The sequence below is a fragment of the Elaeis guineensis genome, chromosome 13, assembly GCF_000442705.2.
Source record: "Elaeis guineensis isolate ETL-2024a chromosome 13, EG11, whole genome shotgun sequence".
NCBI classification, from domain to species: domain Eukaryota; kingdom Viridiplantae; phylum Streptophyta; class Magnoliopsida; order Arecales; family Arecaceae; genus Elaeis; species Elaeis guineensis.
The window spans coordinates 71,861,342-71,889,087 of NC_026005.2; the positions used below are offsets into that span (position 1 = coordinate 71,861,342).

Genomic DNA, 27,746 nt, shown 5'->3' on the forward strand with positions numbered 1-27,746 from the left:
TGGTTAATGAAGGAATGTTGTAGAAGTTTTATTTCAACTTTTATGTTGCATGAGAGCTCATTAAGATGGTGAGGCCAGAGATCGCAATTCCATGTCTTAAAAGTATCAAAGCCATAAAGTTCGTGGCCTGTGTCATCTAAATGTGCAAACAATTTGTTTCTGACAAAATAAAGATCACTCAGACTTGATCGGCACTGAAAATCAAAAGAATATGAAGGGGAAAAATATTCAAGAAAATATAAAATAATGACTAGAAAATAACACCTATCGAAGCACCTTGATTCAAAGCTCTCTCTACGTCTCATATGCATTACTAGGAGCCTTTGAGGTTGCCTGATTCATACAGTCCAAGGAGTCAGTTCACAAAGAAAAACTTGCAAACTTTGTCAACACGCAACAAAATATTTGAACAATCAAAGCGAACATACTTGTTCAGTATAATTTATCATATTCTCAAAGGTCATGGAGTTATGACAAATCTCATTTTCCTAGACAAAATTCTGGGCATACAGATCCAAGATTTCAAGATTGGTTGCACGGTTTCTGCAAAGACGATAATCGGCACGGCATGATTTTTTTTTTTTTAATTTTAAATATGAACAAAGCCCAAATTTAAGCTCGAGTGTGGCTTGGTTAATATTTTAGCTAAGTTGAATCTATCTCAAATTTTTTATTTTTTTGATCTAATCAAACTTGAACTTGGATACTGTGATCCAATTGATCCGAGCCAAGTTTCTAGTTAGAATACTTTAAAATGTATCGGGTTCGAGCCTATGGCTACTCGATACAGCTTGATTGAGCATGTGCCAATATCCTACCCATCACCTTGGGCTGATAGCTTGATGAAGTATCAGCTATAACTAAGGGACCCAGTGGGAAATTGATATTCCAAAATAGAGCGTGCTAAGTCTGCAACCAAGATTTGCAATGACATTAGTGACTGGATTTCCTTCGGGATAAATATGAGAGCATGCCAACATATGTCCTATTGCTTCACATGTAAAATATTAGATTTTTTATCAAAATAATAATATTTTTTAAAAAAATTATTAAAAAATATTTTTTCAAAATTATTTATCAAAATACTGTCGGAAACAAAATCACCCTATGATAGGACGATTTTGTGTGCTGACTCATCACCTTTCCTGCCAGCAAGAGTGTGAAGTATGCAATAAGAGATCCGCTCTATGGTAGGGCGACTCATAGCCGTGACTATAATCCCCACGATAGAGTCGTCCTACCATACGATAATTTAGTCGTGACTATAAATCCCGATTAAAATTCCTCCCTGCCCTCTCTCCGTCACTTAGAAAAAAAAGTGCTAAACCCTCCCTAACTGATTCTCAGTCCCTGCCGCCCCTCCTCACATGCCCCCCCAACTACCCTTGCGGTCCCCCGCATGAGAACGCCCATCCCTCCTCTTGGCGATCCCCGGCACCCCTCCCCACCCCCTTTCTCTCTCCTCTCAACAGTCCTCGGTGCCCCTCCCTCCCTCCCGACGGTCCCCGGGGTGCTTCCCGCACCCCCCTCCTCCTCTCGGTGGTCCCTGTTGCGCCGCCCCACCCCCCATCCGACCATCCAGAGGTATATTTCTTTGTTTTTATTTTTTTACATAAATTATAAATTTATTTCTTCAGATGGTGGATGATAATTTTAATTTATAAATAATATTAATTTTATCTAAATAATATTAATTTATAAATAAATTATTAAAATAATTTCTTATTCAGTCGTTTGTTTTTAAAAATTTTGTATTGCAAAGAACTATAGACCTATCTTTTGATTAATGTACATGTTCTAAAGCATCCATACATTTATATTTTTTTGTTATATGGATAGAAGAATTATGTACATTGATCAATTGACTATCCAGTTTGGACGATTTTTGGACAGTCATATCAACGCTTAGAAAAATTTATGAAATGATCCTATTGTTAATGTTGGCTATTTATCGTCTTTGATATTCTTACTATTTTTGATGTTTCTTACTATCTTTATCGTATGCTCATCTTTATATTTTGCATCTCAGACATGGCTGGTTCAGACTCTGACATGCATCCGGAGTCGACTGACCCTACCATGCTTTATCTCCAGACTCGACACTATAGTGACAGTATATATTTTGGGGGGGATATGGGGTCCCTACACTGCAGATATAGAGGCTCTACTGTGATATGCGCCTATCGGCTACATGAGAGGATCGTAGAGTATTTTCGTGTGGCTAGATTTTATAAAGTTTTTAGAGTTTGCGACACAGCTTGATTAGGCCCTTATCACGGTAGAGCGTGGCATCAGGAGACTCACACTTTCCATCTCCACGTCGGAGAGGTGACGATCATGTTGCAGGACGTTGCTGTTCTCCTTGGATTACGGGTGCATGGGCCTGTCATCACCAGTACTGCACAGATCATCTGGTCAGACTTCTATGAGGAGTTGTTTGGTATTAAACTGTCAAAGACGATATTGTCGAGGTCTTCACTAAGATTTCACTGGCTTCGCGATACGTTTCACCACTTACCAAATGATGCAGATGATGAGACCATGCGGAGGCATGCACGAGCATTTATTCTTTGCTTTATCAGTGGCCATTTGTTCGCCGATAAGTTCGATTCCCATGTGCAGTTGTTGTACTTATCTTTACCACATGATCCTGATATATATGGACAGTTGAGTTGGGGCAACGCTACTTTAGTCTTCTTATATCGCAAGCTCTATAGGGCCACCAAATCAGATACATGTGAGATAGCAGAGCCGTTGGTGTTGAGATAGGATGTTTCTCAGGGTAGGAGCCCACCAACCGACGACGGGAGATAATGTAGTAGGACATGGCCCGTTAGATATGGATCATGCTGGTTTTAAGGGCCCATTTAGTAGCACACAACACGATCATGCTGATCCATTGGGATACAGGTATATATCAAGTAGCACTGATTTTATATGATAAATGATTGCATATTTTCACACAATAACATAGTAATTTTGTTTCGGACAGATGGAGGACTTGACTGACTGGTGCTAGCAATCTGATACTGCATACAGTCATATACTATAGGGATCAGCTTGACCAGCAGTGCAACGATTAGATGGTGTGGGTGCCTTACATACCAAAATATTGACCATATTGTCCGAGGTATGTCGATCAGATCAGCATGTATGGAGGGTACGCATCCCTTTCATTTGTTTCGAGTGATGCAACAGTTTGGCATGTATCAGGATGTCCCCCCACCATGCGACACTCATAATGCTCTCCACATTTTGGATCGACGAGGACGGCATCACCATGATTAGGCTCGAGAGCATCGGGAGTGTATTGACATATGGGAGCAGTAGGAGGATTTGATTGTGGCTGGTCCACCCGTGTTTCCCGTGATAAATTATTATGATCTATATCTGTAATGGTACAAGAGCATCACTAGGTGATTTATCTCGTCATTGATCAGTAAGCGGCCCGAGATGAGATCCATCCTTCTGACAGCATGATGGATATTGTGATAAGTACATTTTATTTATCTCATTTTGTTATATTGTTAATGTTATACTTATGAATAATATTTGTTTTCGTTTTCATACTGACAGTTTCAGAGAATCACATCGCTATATCATACAGAAATGAGTGGCTTCCATTCGATCACTGTTGGATGCAAAGATCGAGCACTTGTCGATGTTATGGACGGTCTTGTCAATATTATGTAAGTCGTCTCAGAGGATAGATGACTTCAGACTATGTCATTGGCAGATGATCTGAGTATCACTTTATATGCCCAGCACATCTCATATCCTGACTTCTCGAACTTTGACCTCTCTGTAGATGATGCATCTATATCACAGAGGATGAGCGAGTCAGGAGACACGTCGTACCAACTCGATGAGCAACACGTCGATCAGCATGGGATGGTCAGAGGAGGGGTCGATTGAGAGTTTTTTGAAGTAGAGCCAGACACATGTTGATAGTCTAAGCACGCCAATACCTCCCTCCCCACTGATCGATACTGTGTCTGAGCCATCACGCCAGTGGCCAGAGATGACATACATTTATGAGAGGCGGACGTGGAGGAGGCTCCATTATCTTGATATATACACCTCTCGATCATTGCGATACTTGTACATTTTTTTTTGCTAAAAAACTTTATAATCAACTATTGGATTATATTATTTTGAAATTAATATTACAATTTTTTTTTCAATCTGAAAGCACATGTTACAATTTTTGTTAGTTGCGCAAAAAATTAATTGTTGAGCTTGATACAGGTTATATAGTTGGAGTTTGAGATTGTCTATTATTTCTAAAATATCCTATAGTGTTAATTATAAACAAGGTTGGAGAAATTTGAATTTATATCTCAAAAAAATTAAAAATTTTTTAATAGATAAAGATCTTTGGAGAATGCCAAAATTAGCATTTCATCAAGTTGGAGATGCATGGAGAATCCCATGGGTCGATCCGTGCCAAATAGCCGCTGCAAACAAAAATCTAAATTGAAAAGCACTACATACTATTCTAAATAAGCAATCAAGATAACTAATTGATGCCTAAATAAATAAATGACTAAAAAGGAAGTATTAAAAGAATAACTAAACCCAAAATCATCCTAGAGCAACTCATTCTATGGTCTACCTGTCTTTTACAGCTGTGGTCAGATTGGTGAGCCAACATAAAAAATCATCCTATCATAAGACGGCTTTATTTTGAACAATATTTTGATAAATAATTTTGAAAGAATATTATTTTAATATTTTTTTATAAAATTAATATTAATTCGGTAACAAGCCATAAAATATCAGAGAGGTTAGGATGGAGTAAAGATTCGCCGCCAAGAAGCCAGCTGATAACTATCGACCGATCACCCTCCAATTAGATATTTGTTATTTGTAGCATAAATGCTCCATTGCCGCAAACAAGCAGGTTAAGCAGGGAGTTAACCACTTTAATTGCCGGTTAAGCAGAATTATACATGCATATAATAAATAGGTAAGTAGATTTGCCAGCGGATCTGACCCAATACGATATGTTTATCAAATAGATTAAACATGCTGGTTCAGGTTACTACTTGCTTATTAATTAAATATAATACATCCATACTTCAAATCTTATACATTTCAGATTTTTTAATCTGACTCGTATATGATTCGACCTGATATGATTGCCATCCCTACTTGCATAGGAGGCGACAGGGGCAAAAGCATCCAAGAGCATGTACCGAGGGTGATCAAATGCATAGTGTTTGCATAAGAAGGTCAAATATATTGGAGGAATTTTTTTCTTGTAATTTATTGAAAGAAAAAGAAAAAAAAAGGCATCCAAAAGTCTGACAGAAGATAAACAATCAAGCTCTTATCTCATGACCATATTTTAATACTAGGTCAGAGTATTGAACAAATTAATAAACGAAGAAATTACATTTCCAGCAAAAAAAAAAAATCAAAAAACAGCTCGTAGTCTCGTACTGCGAAGGCTTGCGAGGAAACACAAACTCCTGAAGTTAATTACAGCAAACGCTTGTACTGGACTGAGAAAATATTTCCACTTCTCCCGTCCAAAATCGCTAATTAATCTTCAGCAGCCGAGCTTTTCATATCTTCAGCAGGGCCGTAGGGAGTTCGCATACGGAATCAAAATCGGATATCCCGATGGGTAGTCTTCTTGCAACTCCTTCAACGCTCGTTCTTTGACACTGTAGCTATACATACACCCATTCATCCCAAAAACCAGCGTGTCGCTATTGATCAATATAAACGCGTCCACCTCTCCCGGGCTTGCAATCCCCACTTCCATCACGCTAACTCGATATATTTCGGCCCATGTTATGTTCCCTTGATCCCGAGACATCACCCACAGCTTAAAAATCGAAGAACCCTCGCAAGTTATCAAGCACAAAGATTTCTCACCCCACCTTCCAATCTTAGCCTCATGGCCGTAAGCAGACGTCTTCATTGCCTCCACCGGCATCGGAAGAATCTCGGAGCCCTCCCCTTCGATATCGAAGCGGACAATGTACGGACCCGTACGCATGTAGGTCCCACAAGTGGAAGCCACGTACACTGCCCCGTCGCAAATAACCGGATACTCCAGTTGCAGATTTCTCGGACCTCCGTCTACCATCCTGTCGAACTTCCATGCATTGTCTGCTGAAACGTAGACCCTGCACCGGTAAAACGAGGACCACTCCGGCGTCGTTGTGAGGCACACCAGCTTGTAGTCTCTCGACATCGGGTCGACGGCGACGGCGATGCATGACCGGTTGTGGTATTCTTCGCCGGTCGTCGGCGGCGGGATGAAGCGCAGCGTGGCGATGGGATGCACGGGATTGTACACACACAAGCTGCTTAAGCTTCTAGACTGGTTCGAGCAGAATAGGAGACCATTAGCTGAGGCGAGGACGACCCTTTGGGTGCGCCGCAAGAAGTGAAGGTTTTCACTGGGTATGCCGGCATTGGGGTCGAGGGGAGTGAGGTTGAGAAGGCCGGAGTATGGCTGAGTGAAGAAGCCGGAGTCGGCTTTGGTGTGGTGGGATTGTGTAAGGAGGAAGTGGTCGCATGTGGAGCATTGCAGAAGGTTCCGACTGAGGGTTCGGAGCTTCATGATGGATTTTGCTGGGAGGAAGGAGAGGATCTCGGAGACTTCGTCGTCGCAGAGGCGTCTTGGTGTGGAGGCCATGGCTGATGGAATACAAAGAAGGGCTTCGTGAGATTGACGTAGCCGAGGTGAAGGTTATTTATAATATGCCGTAGGTACTCCAAGTTCGAGTAGAATTAATCTAGTGAGGAAGTTGTCCACGTAGATGGATGGATCATAAGCTGGCAGTGGGTAAACTCCCAATTGGAGTAGGAAACGTACTGGCGTCCATGTAGACGGATGGATCATACCCGAAAGCTGAAGCCCAAGGTCGACAGGTCATCTCATCGTTCGGCTTGACCCGGACCCAACTCCAATTGGCTTCAGTTGTCAGATTCTATTCATCACTTGGTGGCTCTGGGATCCGGCCTTCATCTGGCATGGGTGGGTTCTACGTCGATGCTACACCAATTTTCGAACTAATTTTCGTAGGTCAATCTAACTGTACTAAAGTCACGGCCTAGGTGATGTGTTGAACACGTGTCTATATGTAGCCACAAGCAAGGTTTAGTTGTTGGGCTATTCGTAACTATCCATTATGTCTGAGGTGGTTTCTTTGATGGAAGGAAACCGACAATATTTGGATTATCTTATAAGAATCTATGGACTAACCGATTCAAGCATGTGATATCCATCGGTTTATAACTGTCATGGAAGCATAACTTAGAAGCCTTCTTCTTCGGATTTCTTTATGAATAGACTCCGATCAAAATTTGAATAATTATAATTGAAGGTGGCATCATTAATATATTTACCGGATAAAATTATTTTACTTGAGATATTTTCTCGCGAGATGTTATTGAAATCTACTAAAATACTGCTAGCTCGATGCTCCCAGTTACATGCTAACACCAAGCAGACTGGGCGAGTGGAGCTTACCCTGCTTCTTAGGTGCAAATTCCATAAAGATGTTTTCCAGCCACACATCTTCCACTTTCTTAAATACTTCATTCCACATTCTCAATTAAAGAGAAGTCAAAATATAGAGATCTCTTTAAACATGTTTACCAAGACATGATGAAGCGAAGAAACCAAATCTTGCTTACAATTTCAACATTCTATTTTTTTTTTTTTTTTGGATGAAATTGGAGACTAACAGATAGTTAACCCATTAGTCACCGGCATCTTATTAATAATAAAATAATTATAAAATGTATGTTAGATAAGAGAAAGTACAAGAAACAGGAGGAGATATATGCTAAGAAATACAACAAAAATAAGGTAAAAACAGGCTCAGACAAGCATGGAGTTTAAAAATAAAAACAGGAACCAAGCTGCTGCAAAAGGAAGTTTCCCCTACCATCCAATCTGATATAAAGAGTGGAGAAGTAGAGGATCAGTTAAGGATCGTAGCAGGAAAAAACATGGAGTACAGCTTCAAAAGCACCAAAATATTGAAAATAACTCTGACAGGAACCCAAGAAAACTTCTGAGTTTTTAAGACAACAGAAACTTTAAGAGAAACTTCTGAAAAGTATAGGACAATAGCATCAGAAATAATGCCAAAGCATCATGGGTTTGAGCAGCAACCATATTAGGAACCATATCAATATCATCAGTCTCATGAATTAAGCAGTAAAGCTGGATCAGAGAGAAAGGAGAAACCATGAATCAGGCTTCATCTTGATAAGCAAGGCAACTCATCATTTTCGGCAAGGAAAAACAACTTGAGCCCAGCTTAAACCAAACCAAGGATAAATTTAAATTGATCTCCAGCATCTCTTAACATTATGCCAAAAATTAGTAAAAGCAACCAACTCCTTATGGCTACAAAGAGAGGACCAATCGTTACATAAGGAGAAAGACTTGTGATCAGCAACAGAGGCAACAGTAGAGTACTCCTTCAAGAAAATGCAAAAATTTCTTTCAATCCAACAGCACCAGATAACCTTTTTCGCCACAATGAGCATAAGAATGGAGCCATGCAGCTCTTTGTAAAAATTCTTGATTTTCAACTTAGGAAGAGTATTGAAGGTTACTATCATAGTCTCCTAAATTTCAGAAACAAAAAAACAAGAGCAAAAGATATGATCAGTGGATTCCACCATACAGGCACAAAGCACACAACCATCCAAATTCCGATTCAGCTTTCTTTGAAGGAGATCTCTAGTATTTAGTTTGTAGGAAATAGCGAGTCAATGAAAACATTTAACCTTCTGAGGAGTAGTAAGTTTCAAATTAATTTGGCAGGAGCCCAATTAACACCTCTGGAGATCAGAAATTTATACAAGGAAGCAGTGGAGAAGCCACTCGAAAATTGAGGTTGCACAAAAATTTGTCTTTATCTTTTAAATTAGGAACTAAGGGAAGTATATTGTTGAAAACTAGAGATGGGAGAGGAGGAGGAATTTTTAAGAAAGGAGGAATTTTCTTTTCATTTTTCTTCATATTACAGCCTTAGGGTCCTCCCCATTTTATACAAGAGTTTTCATTCTCTTTAAAAGAAAGTGATGACCTATTTTTGGTTATTCCTTAAACAAAAAAAATCATTCACGATTATTACCTAAACAGGAAAATACCATGGATGGAAAGACAAGGTAGACAAGACTGTCAACACTCCTCCTTAAGATGAGATGAAGATATCACGAAGTCTCATCTTGCTGCAAATTGAAGAAAACATATAACCATTGAGACCCTTCGTTAGAATGCCTGCCAATTATTCTGAAGATTTAATAAATGATAAACAGATAACTTTCTAATCCAGCTTCTCTTTGATGAAATGGCGATCAATTTCTATATGCTTAGTTCTGTTATGTTGAATAAGATTATTAGCAATATTAATAGCCGTCTTATTATCATAGTACAGAAATAGAGAAGAGCTGAAAAAGACGTAACTCAATGAGCAATTGTTTCAACCATAAGACCTCACAAATGCGTTGAGCCATAGCTCGATACTCAGCCTCCGCACTAGATCGAGCAACAACATCTTATTTCTTATTGCGCCAAGTCACAAGATTACCCCCAACAAAAGTACAATAGCCTGAGGTTGATCGACGATCATCTATAGAGCCTGCCCAATCAGCATCAGAGTAGACTTCAACTTTGAGATGTTTATGATGAGAGAAAAGAAGACCACGCCCTGGGCAACTCTTAAGATATCGAAGAATTCTATATACAGCTTCCTAATGGCATTTACGGGGATCATATATGTACTGACTCACAACACTGACTGTAAAGGCTATGTCAGGTCTTGTGTGAGATAGATAGATCAGTCTGCCAACAAGATATTGATATCGCTCACGATCAACTGGCTCACCACTATCAGTAGTAAGATGATGATTCTGCTCGATAGGTGTGACAGCATGTCGACATTCTAATATTCCTGTTTCAGTCAATAAATCCAGAATGTATTTTCATTGAGAAAGAAAGATGCCATGAGACGATCTGGCTACTTCAATCCCAAAGAAGTACCACAAGTTATCCAAATCTTTGACTTCAAAAGATTGTGCCAATTGAGTCTTCAAACGGGCCAATTCTGGGAGATCATCATCAGTAAGAATAATATCATCAACATAAACAATTAGGATAGCAACCTTCCCTTTATTATAATAGAAGAACATAGTATGATCTACATTACTCTGGTGGTAACCAATTTCAGGTATGGCACGACAGAAGCGATCAAACCATGTTTTGGGTGACTGCTTTAGTCCATAGAGTGACCTGCGCAATCGGCAAATCTTGCCAGCAGTTTCTGTACGAGTGAATCCAGGAGGAATCTCTATATACACCTCCTCTTGAAGATTACCATGTAAAAAGGCATTTTCACATCTAGTTGGAATAAACTCCAGTCGAGATTTGCCGCACAAGAAATAAGGGTCCGAACTGTGTTGATCTTGGCTACGGGGGCGAAAGCCTCCTCATAATCAATGTCGTATGTCTGTGTATACCCTTTCGCAACTAAACGAGCTTTGTAGCGATCAACTATACCCTCAGGTGTTTGTTTCACAGTATAAACCCATTTGCAACCTACTGATTGTTTTTTAGTAGGTAAGAGAACCAATTCCCAAGTCTGATTTTTTTTTTCAAGTCTCGCATTTCTTCAAGCATTGCTTCCCTCCACTTAGGATTTATCATAGCCTCTTTCTAGTGCATTGGTACAGAGATGGCTTCTAATGATGCAATAAATAACCTATATGTAGATGATGTAGACTCATAGAAAATAAAATTAGCAATATCATAATGATATCGAGAAGGAAGAATATGAAAACGAGAAGCTTTTCTATGAGTAATAGGTAGATTCAAGGTAGGGTCAGGAGGAGGAATATCACCATTGTCAAATGAGGATGCTGGAGCTGAGTCAAAGAAAGACTGTTGGATAGCGATAGAATGCATAATGGGCTCAGTCGAAGACTCCCCCTGTCGATTGGAGTCACTATCCAGCTGTTCATCAGTTTGCTCCTGCTCCTGCTCAATCTCCTCAGTTACTATAATCTTTCCCTCTTGACCAGTAGCTCTAGAAGGGATACTAGGAGAGCAAATGAACTGTTGGACTAAAAATAGTTGAGTAGCTGGCTGAATTATTGAAACACTATCAAAGAAGGCTTCAGTCTCTCGAAAAGTGACGTCCATGCTGACAAATACCCGCCTTTCAGGAGGATAATAGCATTTATAACCCTTTTAAGTAGCAGGATAGCCTACAAAGACACACTTCAAAGCTTTTGAATCAAGTTTGCCGACTGTAGGACGATGATCTCGGACAAAACACACACACCTGAATACCCGAGGAGGTACAATAAAAAAAAGACTCCTATAGGTATTCAAGTGGTGCCTTATACTCCAGAGTTCGAAGAGACATCCGGTTAATCAGATAAACCGCAGTGAGAACTGCCTCACCCCATAAGATTTTTGAAACCTGCATAGCAAATAACAAAGATCTAGAAACTTTCAAAAGATGTCGATTCTTCCGTTCAGCAACACCATTCTGGGCTGGTGTGTCAACGCAGGTAGTTTGATGGATAATTCCATTAGTTAAATACTCATAAAATTCTTATGCATATATTCTGTGCCATTATCAGATCTCAATACTTTAATTTTGATACTAAACTGGGTATCAACTAATTTATAAAATTCTTTGAAACAGCGTATAACCTTATCTTTAGCCTTTAGAAGATATACCCAAGTCACTCTACTATAGCAGTTAATAAAAGTCACAAAATAACGATGTCCAGAAATAGAACAGTACTACAAAATCCCTACACATCAGAGTGAACAACATCAAATGATTTAGTACTACGAGTTCTTGAAGTCGGATAAGTATTTCGAATGTGCTTAGCATATTCACACGCATCACAAACTAACTGTTCTTTAGCACAAGAATTATATAAACTGAAAAATAGTTTTGATAACACAGAAAAGGAGATATGTCCAAGTCTATGGTGCTGTAACCGAAGTTCATTCATGGCATCAGTAAATGATGAAATAACCATACCAGCTTTCTGATAGTTTTGTAGCTTCCCGTTATCTAGGTAGTAGAGCCCATTGTGCATTTTACCATGCCCAATTGTCTCTTCCGTTGTCAGCTTCTGAAAAACACAATAAGTAGGGAAGAATGTAACTTTGCAATTCAGATCATTTGTAATGGAATGGATAGACAATAGATTAGTGAAAAAACTAAGGACATGCAAAGCAGAAGACAGTGTTATGGTTGTGTACAGGTGATGGATCCCTTTCCGGACACAGATCGAAAAGAGCCATCAGCTATACGAACTTTATCAAAACAGAATGAGTAAGACGTAAATCTATCAGAAGTACCAGTCATATGCATAGTGGCATCAGAGCCTATGACCCACATCTTATCAGTATTAATGAAAGAGGTAAAAGTATCAAGAGTTAATGAACTAGATTTAATATGAGAGAGCTTGGATTGTGCAAAATGAGAGAAGAAAATTGATGGAAAACTGGAGGATTTGCTAGGCAAACCGTTAGTAGAAGGAGCACTGCCAGAAAGAACATTAAGTCGGTCCATAATTCGACGGAGCATCTCATCAGTAGATAATGAACTTCCAGTATTAATGGGTGGAGGAGTTAATGCCTTCGTAGACGAAACATCTTTCTCTGTGTGCTTAGAAAGATTGATCTGATGATGATCAATAGTTGCACCAGAACGTCCTCTTTCTCGACGACCACCTCGACCATAATCAGAGGGATGGCCATGTAGCTACCAATAGGTATCACGAACATGTTTCATTTTATTGCAATAGGAGCATATCCGCATATCTCCACTCCATGAGATTGTTAAGATTGTGACTAGGGTTGGACAACCATCCATTGCAGAGCAGATAGTATCCAGAACAATCATCACACGACAGCAAGTCTCTTCACTCAGAATCAGAGAGAAGATTTGCTCAAGGGAAGGCAGATCTGTACTCCGACCCAGAATCTGAACCTTGATTGGGTCAAATTCATCATTGAGTCCAGCAAGAAAATCAAAGATTCGCTCTTTGTCAGTGAATTTATTGAACATAATAGCATCTTCAGAACAACAAGCTTTGAAGGGATGATAAAAATCCAGCTCAGATCATATACATTGGAGTTCTGCCATATAAGCAGTGATAGAGAGATCCCCTTGTCAAAGAGTACGCACCTTACGTTTGAGCTCAAACGCTTGAGCAGTATTACCCTGTTGTGAATAATTTGGGTAGCAGCCTCCTAAATTTCTCGAGTGGTTTCAAAAAATGACATACCTTGAGCAACAGAAGGCACCATAGAGTTGAGAAGCCAAGCCATGACAAAGGAATTCTCTGATTCCCATTTCAAAATTTCTGTATCTCCGGATTGCGGCTTAACAGCAGTTCCAGTGAGAAATCCTTCAAATTCGTGAGCTTTGATATATAGCTGCACATTCCGAGACCACATAAGATAGGTGAGAGGTCCGTCAAGTCGAACAGAGCTAATCAAGAGAGAAGGATTGTCTATCACAGACCAAGAGTCAGAGGTGCGGACCACCTCATCGATTGGCTTCTCAAACTCTTCTTCAATAACACCGTCTGGCACTTCCAAGTATGCTCAAAAAAACTACCGGATGATTTTCATTTTCATTTTTTTTTTTGGAAGAAGAAAAAAAAAAGAAATAACTAAAGAGGGAAAGGGCTGACCTTTCCCTGTTTCACAGTGGGAGGGGGGCATGGATGATGGGCGGCATTCGATGGGTTGTGGGCGTGTGCACGGAGGGCGTGTGCGGAGGCGCTCGGGGTGGGGGCGGCGGTCTGCGGTGGCGATGGGGTATGGACGTGTCGATGAAGGAGGTGGCGGTGTGCACAGAGGCGGCGGCAATGAAAGAGTAGAGGGGAAGAAGGGCGAGCGACGAGCAGTGATGGGGTTTAGACGGCGAGGACAATGATGGGCGATGGATGACGATCTGCGGTGGCGTTCTACGATGGTGATGGGCTGATCTGCGAAGCATAGGGGAAGAGGGTCAAGCGGCAGCGGCGATGGGGTTTGGACGGCAAGGACAGCGATCTACGGTGGTGATGGGGTTTGGACGGCGAGGACAGCAATCTGCGACAGCGTGCACGGAGGCGACAGTGATGGAGGCGGGGTGGTGACGAGAAGAAGAAGAAGAAGAGGAGGAGGAGATGGCTGCGGGCTGCAGTTTCAAAGAAACTTTGAGGACAACAGCAAAGGGAGAAAAAAAATTTGGAAAAAAAATCATGGATCAGAAAGGATTCGGAAAGGAGAGAAAAAAATCATGGATCAGATCCCGGGAGCTCTGATACCATGTTGAAAACTAGAGATGGGAGAGGAGGAGGAATTTTTGAGAAAGGAGGAATTCTCTTTTCATTTTTTTTCGTATTACAGCTTTAGGGGTCCTCCCCATTTTATACAAGAGTTTTCATTCTCTTTAAAAGAAGATGATAATCTATTTTTGGTTATCCCTTAAACAAAAAAAATCATTCACGATTATTATCTAAACAGAAAAATGCCATGAATCAAAAGACAGGATAGGCAAGGCTGTCAACATATATCATATAGATCCTCAAATTCCCTTTGAGCTTGAAAGGGATGTTAAAAGGACAGAATAAGATCCACATGCTTTTGGAATTAAAATGTTTGGGAATAACAGCAGATTTACATCTAGAGCAATGATATAAATTAAAAGAGCAAGTAGAGAGGTATATGGGAAATCTAACAATCTTTCCATACTTGAGCCTTAAGCCCATTGCCAATCAGAAAGTGAGATCTATTCCACAAGTGAGGAAAAGTAGAAGAAATGTCACAGCAAATAGATGAACAATTTCTTTGTGGTTTCCAAATGGAAGAGAGTTTGCATCTTTCGAGGTAGAACCAACCTATTTGCCCACATCAAGAACCTAAGTCATGTTGGATGACTCTCTAACCCACTTGGCAAGAAGGGAAAGGTTGAAGATTTTCAAATTTTTAATGCTTAGACCTTCATTTTTCAGGTACACAGATCTTGGTCCAATTCACCTTGCAACATAAATCATGAACAAAATCTGAACCCATCAAAGAAAAGAGGCAACTACGTTTATCAAGCTTTTCCACCACCCACTCTGGAATTTTAAAATAGATAAATACTGTAGAGAAATGACAGAGAAAATAGCATTCCCCAAAATGAGCACCCCCTAAAAGAAAGAAATCTTCCTTTCCAAGCAGCCAACTTTGATTCCATTTTACAGATTAGTGACATCCAATCATTCTTAGCTCATTTGCCATCTTTTAGAGAAAAACCAAAATAAGATATAGGGAAGTTTTAAATTTGCAATTGAGCCAGATAGAGAGTTTAAGTAGTTAATTAGATTTATTGCCCATGAGGGACATTGAACTTTCATGGTAGTTAATTGCAAGACCAGAGACCGTCTTAAAATAGTAGAGAATCACCTTGAGGATGGATAGATAATCCTTGTTAGCTTTTCCAAAAATAAAAATATCATCAGCATAGAAGAATATCTTGGTACCTCCACAAATCTATAAATTTTCAACCCCCTCAAAGAGTTGGCTAAAGCTATTTTATTGAATTGCTTACGAAGAGCATCCACAGCAAAAATAAACAAGTAGGACGATAAAAGATAACCCTATCGAAATCCACTTTTACATAAGATCCAATTTTCAACATCCCCGTTAATTGATGATAGCAACAACTTTGAATGATTATAGAATCTTTCTTATCCAAAGGGCCCATAAAGGTGGGAAACCTCTACCTCCAAAAGATTGAGGAAACTAATGTTTAGCTTATCAAAAGCTTTAGAAAAATCAAATTTACATGGAACATCGTAAGCACTATTATATTCATGTAACGTACAAAATAATAAGGTGCATTATTTGGAAGAAAGGAGCGCTCGATTTTCATTACTCATTAGCAAAATTCATTGCCACAAACACCAAGGATTTCTTAGTTTCTTCGGAAAAAAAAAATATATCTATGAGCCTCGAACAAGCACATGTTGCCCTTGCTTGAAAAATTGCAGTTGCCTGCCAATTTGGGGCCAAATACTTCCATTTCATGTTTGAAATGGAAGCAAAAACTTGCTCCCTCAAAGTACCAAAAGAAAGTTGCTTCCTCAAACCAGGTTGTGTACATCTGGACACATCAGACAAGCAGTAGGCTTCCATAACACTGTAGTTTGTGTCCTTTCTATCGGATGAAAATAGAAAAATCTGATGCGAATCTTATAGTTCAATCAATGATTTGACCGTAGAACAATCCATTGAATACAAGTATTTCTATTTTAATTGCCTGATTCTGCTGGGAAGCTTTGGCTTCCATTCTCAAAGCCTCAATAATGCATCAAAACACAATCCCATGACGGTTTCATGAGAAAGTGCAGAAACTTAAGCTGCTTCTCGAATTTAGAGCTGGTGTCAATTGTTAACTTACTGACTTCACGGACATCAGCATCCAATTTCTCATTGAAATGACCTCTCAGGAACTCCACTGCCATAAAGGTGAGGGCGGAGGCTGGGACATACCATATTATTCTAGGGACACTGCCTCTGAACATACCATTCAAGCCCTCATACACCCATATACTTCTAAAAGCATCCAGCCATCCATTATACCTGGCAAAGCAAAACCAAATCAAAGGATGCAACTTTCCGTTCAAGCAGTAGACACTGAAATAGCTTACCGACAGATTCTTCTGGATTTAGCTTAAGAGACCTCAAACCAACTAACCACAAATTAAAATTTAAAAATAAATAAATAAATAACAAAGGATAACAGCCCGAAAATGACATCAGAAACCAATGACATTAGCTGCTTAAGAAAATATGAATCACTAGAGTACTTTAGACAGTAAATAAAAGTGACAAAAGTCAAAATTTCCTCAGTTTGACAGCGGGATCAACTAGTGCACATTATCGTAGCAAACAAGGAAATGCTTTCGGGTAATCCTAAGAATTGTCTTACACTGTCATCATAAATACAGAACAGTAAAAACTTCAAGGCCAGCAAATAAGATTGGCAAGAAAAAGCAATAACGGTTGTGACTTCTAGAAAGGATAAAAAGGGTCAGTAAATAATTCAGAACTGGAAAAAAAAAAGGATATATAGAACTGATTTGAGGTGGTTGGACCATATTTCACAAAGGAACTAAAGAGATCGGCAGTTTGTAAAAGGGTTCTTAAGCTTGCATATAGGGGTATGTAGAAACTAATTTATGCTGGAATAGAAATCAAACAGCAAGCCAAATAAGGACAGGGCTTGCTCTTTATGGTTGTATAATCAGGGGGAGGGGAAGGAGAAAAGGTAAAAAAAAAAGAGTAGAGGCACAAGTATAGCATCACCATGTGAAATTGGTAAACATGTGGTGAAATTTACAACAATAAAATTTTATGTGAGACAAACCACCCCATCTGGGTGTGTGTGTGTGAAAGAGAGAGAGAGAGAAGGGGGGATGGAGGGGGTTAAACTTAATACATATGGAGCCTTAGTATAGAAATAACTATTGCACCTCATAGCGGATCCTTGTACTTGCATTCTTGTCTTTATTACGTCCAAAGGAGTGGTAAGATATGCACTAAATCCTGCAGAACCATTAACAACAATAGAAAACTTTACCCATTTACATGTCAAGACAAGAAGCTCATAGTTTCAAAGAGAGAGAAGAGAAGGCAATACATAAGCAAGAGCAAAACTTACCGCCAGCTAATCCTCCCAATACAAGTCCCTCAAAAGAACTACCAAGACGCAAGTCAGCATCAGGTATAAATTTTTGCCTCCCATGCTCCGTCAAATCTTTCAGCGCTTCATAAAAAGTAACCTGCAAATTATAAAGAAAATATTTTATCAAAAACTAGAACTCAAGGAACAATGAAATTTACATATTGCAACAAAAAGCTTACAATAGTTCTGATTTAGATACAAATATCAGAACCTGAAATGGACAAACTAAAGACAAGCAATAAGAGAATAGAGAGGCAACATGACCAAAAAGACGATAGCTATACACAATTTTGAGGATAAACTCTCATTATAGTGGTTAGGAATTTGAACTCGTTAATGTGGTGGAGCAGCTACTTGAGAAAGACAGGCAATCAGACCTAATGCTCTATGACTTAATGCACCAACAAGCATGCAACTAAAACAACAATATCAAAACACCATCAAGTAATGTAAGTGATTGACCAGGACATACCATCAGTCCAGCAAAAGGCACATCCCTTGCAAGTGTAGACCAATATCTGTAAAAACAACTCAATATACATCACCGTGAAAAAGAGAAATCCATATATGCATAACTTGTCTCTGCATTAAAAAAGTACAGGTTATAAATGAATGGTTTGAAGCAAGGTTTCAAATGTTGGTCGAAATTGATCAGCTTGGACAGGACCAAACCGAACTGCCCCTTGATTCGGGTTTTGGTCAATGTCAACAATTTTGATTGGTTTTGGTCCAGTTTCAGTTGTTTTGGCCAATACTGGCTGAAACTGACCAAAACTACAAATGCTTCTTTTAAGCATTATTTTGGTGTTTACAATTATATCAAGATGATTTTTTTTTTTTAAATTTAAGTATACAGCCTATATAATATTATTTTCAATCGTTTTTCTTTTTTTCGAGTTAAAAATGGCATCAAGGGTGAATATAACCTTGATGAGCGAAGGCATCCAAAAACAGATTTATGACAACATATTGTGAAGATGAATTTAAACAACTACATATGAGAGATTTCAAAGATATAGTATCTTTCTTTCAATAAAATAAATAACATTCTTTAACTAAATGCAAATGATTAAATAGAAACTTAACTTCAAAAACATAAGATTCCAATGTATTTGTGACTTCTATTAGAAAATAAGAATATATTTGAATGCACTTGGTACTAAAAGGCTTTAAAATTGGTAAATATAATGAATTTTAACATCTGAAGTTCAAGAAGGAAATATTATATATTTTATACATAATATGTTCAAAGCAAAATACAGTAATATATTGTCAGCCTCATACTGTCAAAAACTACAAATACAGATTATATAGAACACAAAATACCCAAAATTTCATCAAATAACTTGTCTAGTTTCTTTTATTTTTCTTCTATTTTTTGTTTTTTTTAATATTTCTTGAATTTCTTGACCAAGATTTTGAAACTTGGAGCGAAACTTCCAAAACCGCTGAAATGCTGAAATCTAAACTGGACAAATCCAACCAAAACCGAGTTTTCAAACATTGGTTTGAGGTATGTAGAAGACAATGAGCAGTCTAGATCATTAACATGAATGACCCCCATACAGTTGGCACAGTTTTACTTTTTTTTTTTTTCAATAATTGAAGGGAAACCTGTCGGCTTTATTCAAAGAGATATTGAAGGAAGCCAGGTGTAATTATGTCAGCAATGTTTAGGAAAACTTACTCCCCTTATATGGTTATCAGCAGGGTAAATGCAAGCACCATTGATGTGGAAAAGAACTAATGAACTATGCCAAATCCTTCTTTTAGTGGTTATACGAAGAAAGAATTGAGGAAAAAACATAAGAAGAACAGACAGCAAATGACGCCCATTCTAGCCATAGCCACATGCTCCTATTCTACTTTAATCTTCCAATGTTGAGACCCATGCCATAAAATGCCTAGGAGATATTGGCACCAGTGGCTGCTATATACTTCCCAGAGATAGCCATTTACCATGTCTCAAAGTTTTCTCAAATACCAATTGTTTTCTCTTGTGATTTTCGAACATTGGAGCAGAGGATCGGCCATTCTGTTACTAAACCTTACCATGCAATAATATTAATATTGCATGTGAAAAAATTGTGCATGGAATTGGATGACAGGCTACCGGCTTTTGATACTTGATAATAGTCATATCAGAATTCCCAACCTAAATGATATTTTAATAGAGGGAAAACAGTCTTCCAACCTGACTCTTTCTAAATGGCAGCAGAATCGGCCTGAGCCAGAACAAGGCATATACACTCACATAAAAACATTTGAGCTCTTCATCTTAGATTTGAAAACTGAAAAGGTTGAATCTACAAACTGGGGGGGTACAAATTGAATCAACCCAAAGAAAATTAAAATTGTGAAAAAAGCTATGCTGATGTTTTTGCATTTGTAACTTTGACTTAATAAATATTGAGAAGATTATGATACCCAGCAAATAATCCCTTCAGACCATGCTCCTTCAAAATTGAGTGACCTGCTTGAAACATTCCTGTATAATAACCATACATCTGCATACCAGACTTTTGAGAGACATTTCCTTTCATCACAGTTGAACTCCAGGATTTTCTGGTGCCTTGCACTTGCATGCGCTGTTTCATAACTTCACATGGCACATACACAAAAGAGCCAAGTGTATCCCCTGAATAGAATAGGAAAAACAAAACAATGGTACAAATCTATTATTCAAAATATCAACTTTCAGTAGTTTTTTGACAAAATAATAAAAATTAACAATTAAGTTTATAGACGATGACCACAGACTGGGCAAAACGAAGTTAGAAAAAAAAAAAAATGAATCTGCAAAATATTTCAGTAATCCTACAAGTTACACAAGGACAATTGATTGTATATTTACTATGACTCTATGAATAAATAAATGATGCAAATGGTTCTTTTTAGGTAGGATATATAATCATCCCCATCACATATTTTTTATCAAAAACGTATAGCATCTTCTCTCTCAAAATGAAGGTACTATTTAGCAATGTGCTATAGGATCGTTCAGGCAGATACCTAGGCACCCACTTTAGGTACCCATCGGAATGCTTTGAATCATGTTCAAATATAGAGGATTATATTGATTTATGAATCAGTGTTAAATGTTTCCAAGTTGGTTCTTCCCAATGACTAACCACGTCTAAATTGAATTGTTTTAGTTTCATTTTTAGATCACTAAAATTCTTTTAATATTTCTATCTTTTTATTTCTTTATTTTCTGGACCACCTTGATCTTCGGGCACTCGCCTAGCCCCTAAGCATTACATTGCCCCCTGGCCACCAGTCTACCACCAACATTCTTTTGGAAAATCAGCGCTAAGCTATATGTTGATGTTACACACTAATACGGCATCAATTCTTGACTTATTTAAGAAAAAAGATACACTGCGTATTCTTTATGCATATTTATGACAATGATTTTGGTTGCCCATAACAATGTTAACAATTTAATATGTTTCATGTTTATTCAAATGTCTTGGTAATTTAGTGGACTAGAGGTAGCTAAATAGTATATGAAGGCATCAATTCTTGAAATTTACCATGCATGATTGTTAAATTCCCCCTTGTGGAAACATGTTCCTCATGATCCATCTATGTTCAATGGTTTTTGGAAGCCATGCATAATTTCAAACCAAAAGCCAAGCTTCCCAAAAGTTTAAACTTTTGCCTGCCAAAGCCTAGAAGAACACCATGGCAATCATACACATATTTTAATCAGTTCCAGAAGAATATGTAGCAAGGTTTGCAGTCTCAATACCAGATCCCATATTGGCACCATCCTATTATAGTATCAGTATGCAGCTCGTACAATATGAGATAGTATACTGATATGGCATTAATCTCATACTGGACAGTACATGACGATATAGCAGACCATAATATGTGGTATCTTCACAATAAAATGTACTCTTTTTCCTTGGTGGCAGATAAAATTTTTCAACACATCTTGTTCTTGCTCCAAAATATTGACGCACAAATGACATTCTAGGTAAGTATGGTTTACAAACATGATGTATTATTATCCTTCTCCATAGTTGATTCTTTTTTCTTTCTTCTTATTTATTTTTTTAATTTCATTAATTTATGGCCTAAATTTGCCGGAAACGATGTGTCAAAAGAGCAAAACGTATCCTAAAATTGAAGTGTTTAACCTTGATTAGATATCTTGGCCATGTGTTAGGAACCATCCAAAGTATCTAACTTTTCAGAAGCAATGGAATTGCAGGATTACAAGGTTCCCATTTTTGTTCACCATATATGTAAGTCAAAGAAAGGCCTATTATTATTCATGCACTAGTTGAACATGTAAGATGTCACATTATCACATGCCTGGAGTAAATGCAATCAAATTTCTTTGAAATATTGAATCCTGCAAAACTCTAGTCAAGGCTCTAACTGTTGTTATTCTTGCCAGAAAAGTCAGATTAAAAATGAAAACTGTGGTGACCAAAAATAGCAAGTGACACCCCTTGAATCAAAATGGCAATGGAGCTACTAATAGCAGGGAACTGAGGATGTCAGTGACCTATCAACAAATTAAGGACAGATTAATTGTGGAAATCTTCCAAATTATGTGCAAGTTGTTAATATAATCCAAGAAAATACAGTGTTTTAGCAGTCTTCACTCCTCCCTTTTCGATACATATCCAGATTGAGAGTACACCCTGTTACTTATCAGAACTCATAATAAAATACGTATGATGCAAGCCCAACATAAACTCCACTAAACAAATTAGAGCCAATAAAATCCAAGAAGAAACACTGTCAAGATATAAGCTAGCACTAATGATGATCATGATGATGATTATCATTATTATGAGTAATTACGATCATCATTATTAAAAATGCATCATGTGGAACCCCTGGAGGAAAGAAAAAGAAAGTGCTTTTCAGAAGATACACATCCTGAAAGAAAAAGGAAAAGGCCTCACACAGCACAGAAATCACTTCTTACCAACTGCTCCCGCAATAAAGTGAGACCAGTGACCACCAAGGTTAGGATTTACTTCCTCCAACCATTTCTTAGTTGATTCTATTACCCCAAAGTATGTTGCCCCTGTTGCAAGTGATCCAGTTACCCCTGGAGTGATCCCTCTATAAAATCCTAGAAAAATAACACAAAGAAATTAAAAAAGTTAAATACATATTATCCAGCATAAAATGGACTTACAAGTTTTATTAGACCGCAAAAAAAAAGACACACATTGAATTCAAAATAAACCAACTTGTGCATTTGATCAACATAAAACTTGAAAACGACTTGTACGTTTCGTTCAGTGTAATAAATTTTCTACCGCTACTGTGCAAATATTTGAAAAAGGAAGCAAAAGTCAGGTTCAGATTACCGCCCAAACCATCTGCAACCCAGACGGTACGGACCATCTGCAATATGTTCTTCTGGGCCTGATGACATCAGCAGAGGGAAAAATTGAAAAAATATATTACATAATGTGCAAATGAACTACATACGGAATGATATCTAATCAGAAAAAAAAACAACAACACCATTTTCACAAACACGTTCTGGCCAATTACATTTACAAAATAGTGAAATAAAATGGCCCAAAGAAACATCAAGTACCTGAGTACCAGTGATCACGGCCTGGCTTTGAACTCGTGTTTTCAGAGTGTCAATTGGGTGCATCATGCCTTCGCCAAATGCTCCCGCAAGTGCTCCCCAAACAAACTCTCTCCATACTGCATTGAATAGATTAAGCTGCATAAGAATTCAACAGTAGATGATACAAAACAGTTGATACAAAAGACTCGATTACAAGATATATTTCCAGGACGCACGTTCAAACTAAATGCAACTAACTCACTCCTTCAACTTTGCATTTAGAAGCATATCAAAACCTCAAATCATCCTCTACTTCCTTTCAAGAATCTGTCGTTGATTTCTCTCATGGGTTCAGAAAGGTTTCCTCAAATGATTTCTTTGAAAGAAAATAATCAAATATCCAAGAAATTAAACATTTCCTTGCAGTAAAATACTCAATTTACGTGACCAAAAAATTCATTCGACTCGGATCAGGGAACTATGAATTTTTGAGGTAAAGGGATTTGAGAACTTACCGAAGAAGTTATTGGGGCGGCGATCGGAGAGGACAGTCCCCGAATCCCCGGCTGCTTCCGGAGAAGAGGCCGACGCCGACGCCGCCATGGATACCGATCCGAGTTGGAGAGAAATCGATCGCTTCCCCTTCTCTCTCTATCCCCCTTTGTTCCTCGATGTGGAAAAGGTTTTGATGGTGAGGGTTTTTGAAAACGGCGTCACAAATCGGGCGCTATATATTGTAATAAGATGGATGCTTTATCACATTGCATGTATATATACAGAGAGAGAGACGCATACATGGTATGTATGTATATGCATGTGTCTGTGTATGTATGCATTACATAAGTGGATGAAATCTAACTCTTATCAGTACAGAAATTATAGTAGCCTTTTTTTTTTTTTTTTTTTTTTTTTTTTTTTTTTTTTTTTTTTTTTTTTTTTTTTTTTTTTGCAGTGGATTGCATTTGGCATGCGTGGGCTGCAACTTTTGTAGATTAACTGTTTCAACCAAAACTTCAATTTATTTATAAAAATAAATTAAAAAAATAATTTATTTAAATTTAAATTAAAAAGTAGTTATCTACTTGAGTTTCAAGTAAAAACAGTAATCCATTTAAAATATAACTTAAAAATAACCAATCAAATAAAGATAAAATAATTCAATTATTCTTACAGTTATAAAACAATTCAACACTATTATAAATTAATATTATACTATTATAAAATTATACTGCACTATTATAAAGCAATACTGCATTATTATAAAGTAATACTATAACAAAGAAATACTACACCATGATAATGTAATACTACTTTATTATAAAAGAATACTACACTAATATAATACAACAAAGCAATACTATATTATTATAAAAGAATACTACACTAACATAATATAATACTATCTTATTGTAAAAAAAATACGTACTGCATTAGTATAATATAATAAAATAATACTGTAATATTATAAAGTAATACTACACTAATATAATATAATACTATCTCATTATAAAAAATACTACACTATGATAATATAATACTACAATATTTTAAAAAATATAAAGATATAAGAGTCATTTCAGTAAAAATAAGTAGTTGTTTTTAACTTATGTTTCAAATAGGTAGCTGATTTTACTTGAAACTCAAGTAGATAATTACTTTTAAGTTGAAAATATAGTTGGAGATTTATATCTAATTCTCTATATTAATAATAAATTTAATTTTTTAGAAAGAAGATAGGAATTTTAACATAAAAAAAAGAAGCAATTATAATATCTTTAAGAGCATGCTTGGTTGTAAAAATAAAAAATAAAATAAAATCCATAGAAAAGAGAATAAAATTTGTCAACGAAAAAATGCTCTACAAAACTACTTATATTCTAAGTTTTTTAAAATAAAACAAACAAACAAAAAAAATGGTTTTTCAATGAAAAGTTTACAAATAATTTTTCTTGCAAGTCTGTCAAACATCCCAAAACTTGTATATTTCATATGGAAAGATAGTTTCTTTGACTAAGCATGTACCCACTTATATATTTGCATGCACCTCTATGTGTCATCTTAACCAAATAGTCTATTACTTGATTTTTATTTTGAGAAAGATGTATAATCAGTTAGTTTTATGAACTTGCCACCTCAATATATCTTCGGGTCAAAAGTCTCTGATGCGCACTTGAAGGAAGCAAATAGAACATGAATACAATTATCTTTGAAATAAATACAGAATCTAGTTTCTTTTTTCTTGTGGCAATGATAGTGATTAAGAGCCCGAGTTCAATGACGATAATGTCAAGAACCAGAAGTGCCTTAACAAATAAAATGTTTTATAACTGAGAAACAAAAAAAAACGATGCAGTAAGACACCTTAATGGGCAACACGTATTAGAAAGATTGTTAGAACAACAATGTATTACTTTACTGTCCCTTTCCATCTTTGTATCAAGCCTCTCTTAAGAAAAGTTGAATTCTAGAGCAAAGACACCTTAATGGGCAAATCCCTGTCCAAAGTCCTTTAAGCATGGATGAACAAAAGGAATGGGGTGGGCCCTTTGAACTATTGAATCTAATTAACCTGGATCAAGACTAGATCTCTCTACTTGGACATTTAGTGCTAATTGAAAATTCATTATTAAATCATATAATTCTTTTTTTAATGTTAGAATGTTAAACGCTCTATCTGTTCATCTCTATGGCATGCTACAAGTTTGGAAAATTTATAATTTTTATGCAAAGTATTAGTATTAGCTAAGAAAGGATGACTTATCAACTCTAAGTGTTGCTTCTATGGAAAATTAGTGGAGACAATCAATCGCATATTATTGCATTGTCCCTTTACTATAAGTAGATTTGGACCAGAAGAATTAAACAAGCAATTAGGTTCAAAGGCCATCCTCTAACTTTTTTGTCAAGACGGATCTTAAAAAGTAGGAAAAGAATTTGTAAGAGCATTGGAGCTACTTGGGATAAAGTAATGCTTGCAATTACATAGATAGTATGGAAAAAAAAGAAATAATAGGATTTTTCAATAGAAATAATATATTGAGTTCGTAACCAGTCATGCTATGTGTTTGTTGAAGGACATGGTTGGTCTTGGAGCTCATTTAGGTTGTGGATGCTATCTCATTGATCATACCATAGTATTTTGTACGTTCTACTTTCTTTTTACTTTCTTTTTTCCTTATCTCTCTCTTGTAAATATCTTCTCTAGATAAACTAGGTTGACTATCTTCCCTCCCCCTTCTACTCAAAATCAAAAATAGATTGACAGATATTAATATTGCTCTCCACGTGATCTACATCTTCTATTTTAGTTTGTACATGAATGCATCCGTCTAGCCTGTTCTTCCCCTTTAAGAGGTCATGAGAGGTTAATGATAGGAACGGATGGTAAGATATTATCATCACCATCTAAATTATATCTTAATAATTATAAAGTAATTTTGGAGCAAAATTTAAACTTGTTAAGATGCGTATCAACATCGTCCAAGATGTTTCTCATTAAACATGGAGTCTTGATGGGACACAACTCAAACCAGAGATCAATTCAAAAGAATAAGAAGATTGAGTAGTGATAAATTGTGAGAAACTATACAAGAAAGGAAAAATTATTGAGAATAATAAACTCTTCTTTGCTAGTAACATGATATGGCATCGCTTTTGGGATAAAAATTATTTTAGGATGAAATAAAAAAATCTTCAATAACGGATATAGATGTGCATTTCTAACCAATCTATATTTGCTTCCATAATTTTGTCATGAAGATTTAGTTGTTCTATGAAGTTAGTATGTTTAGCTAGTGCAAAAAAAAAAAAAAATCTATAATTTTTGGAGAGGTAAGATATAATATCCATTATTTATCTTTGAAAAAATTTATTTATTGTTGAGTTAATTGATATTATGCAATTATAACTAAATTTATGGTAGAAGGACTCTAAAATAGATGAAAAATCTTGCATAAAGGATATCACATTTGCCTTTATAGAATATGAACATTTAGTATATTTATATGGTGCAATAAAAAATTACAAAACTTACTCTCTTTTGTGGAGCAGCAAGATAAAAATATGTTATTTATCTTGGCCACAAATCTTTTTTCTTTATGGATTTATACTATAAAACAAGGTTTTTTCTTTTTTAAGAAAAAAAATAAATTAAATTAAAATCATTAGAAGGGGGACAAACCTCTTTCAAGCTCCCCCACCAAAAAAAAAAAAATCTGCTCCACTTTTTTTAGCGTCCATGTAAAATATCCATCATTTATCTTGACTTTTTTTTTTTTTTTTTTTTGTTCTTGGGTGTATATTACAAAATATGGTTTTTTTAATTTTCCTAGGAAAAATTTCAAAATATAAAATATACTCTTTTTCTGGAGCGCTTTTAAGGTGAGACGGGGTGGAGGTTCGGGGTGTGCGGCGGGGCCGTTTAAAGCAGCTAGCAAAAAAAATTGCGCAAAAAC

The 27,746-nt window shown here is 36.9% G+C and overlaps 3 protein-coding genes across 4 annotated transcripts; 1 reads left to right on the plus strand and 2 right to left on the minus strand.

Annotated features, from left to right (window-relative positions):
* The first annotated feature begins 2,337 nt into the window (after positions 1-2,337).
* LOC105056121 (serine/threonine-protein phosphatase 7 long form homolog) lies at positions 2,338-2,769 on the plus strand. The gene has a single exon (XM_010938195.2). The coding sequence runs from the start codon at positions 2,338-2,340 to the stop codon at positions 2,767-2,769; it is 432 nt and encodes a 143-aa protein (XP_010936497.2).
* Positions 2,770-3,139: 370 nt separating this feature from the next.
* Positions 3,140-6,655, minus strand: LOC105056120 (F-box protein At5g07610-like). Its single transcript, XM_010938194.2, has 2 exons — positions 5,689-6,655; positions 3,140-3,390 (listed from the first exon to the last, which is right to left on the minus strand). Exons 1-2 carry the CDS (start codon positions 6,653-6,655, stop codon positions 3,140-3,142), a joined length of 1,218 nt encoding a protein of 405 aa, XP_010936496.2.
* A 9,233-nt stretch (positions 6,656-15,888) lies between these two features.
* Positions 15,889-24,020, minus strand: LOC105056100 (uncharacterized). 2 transcript variants are annotated; one of them, XM_010938181.2, is made up of 9 exons: positions 23,808-24,020; positions 23,314-23,429; positions 23,078-23,135; positions 22,687-22,836; positions 20,163-20,373; positions 18,208-18,253; positions 17,712-17,832; positions 17,524-17,596; positions 15,889-16,630 (listed from the first exon to the last, which is right to left on the minus strand). In XM_010938181.2, exons 1-9 carry the CDS (start codon positions 23,893-23,895, stop codon positions 16,348-16,350), a joined length of 1,146 nt encoding a protein of 381 aa, XP_010936483.2. In that variant the 5' UTR covers positions 23,896-24,020; the 3' UTR covers positions 15,889-16,347. The 2 variants fall into 2 exon arrangements, with proteins under 2 accessions (XP_010936483.2, XP_073103911.1); XM_073247810.1 differs by having other exon boundaries at positions 16,220-16,630; positions 23,314-23,448; positions 23,808-23,940.
* Between the last annotated feature and the right edge of the window lie 3,726 nt (positions 24,021-27,746).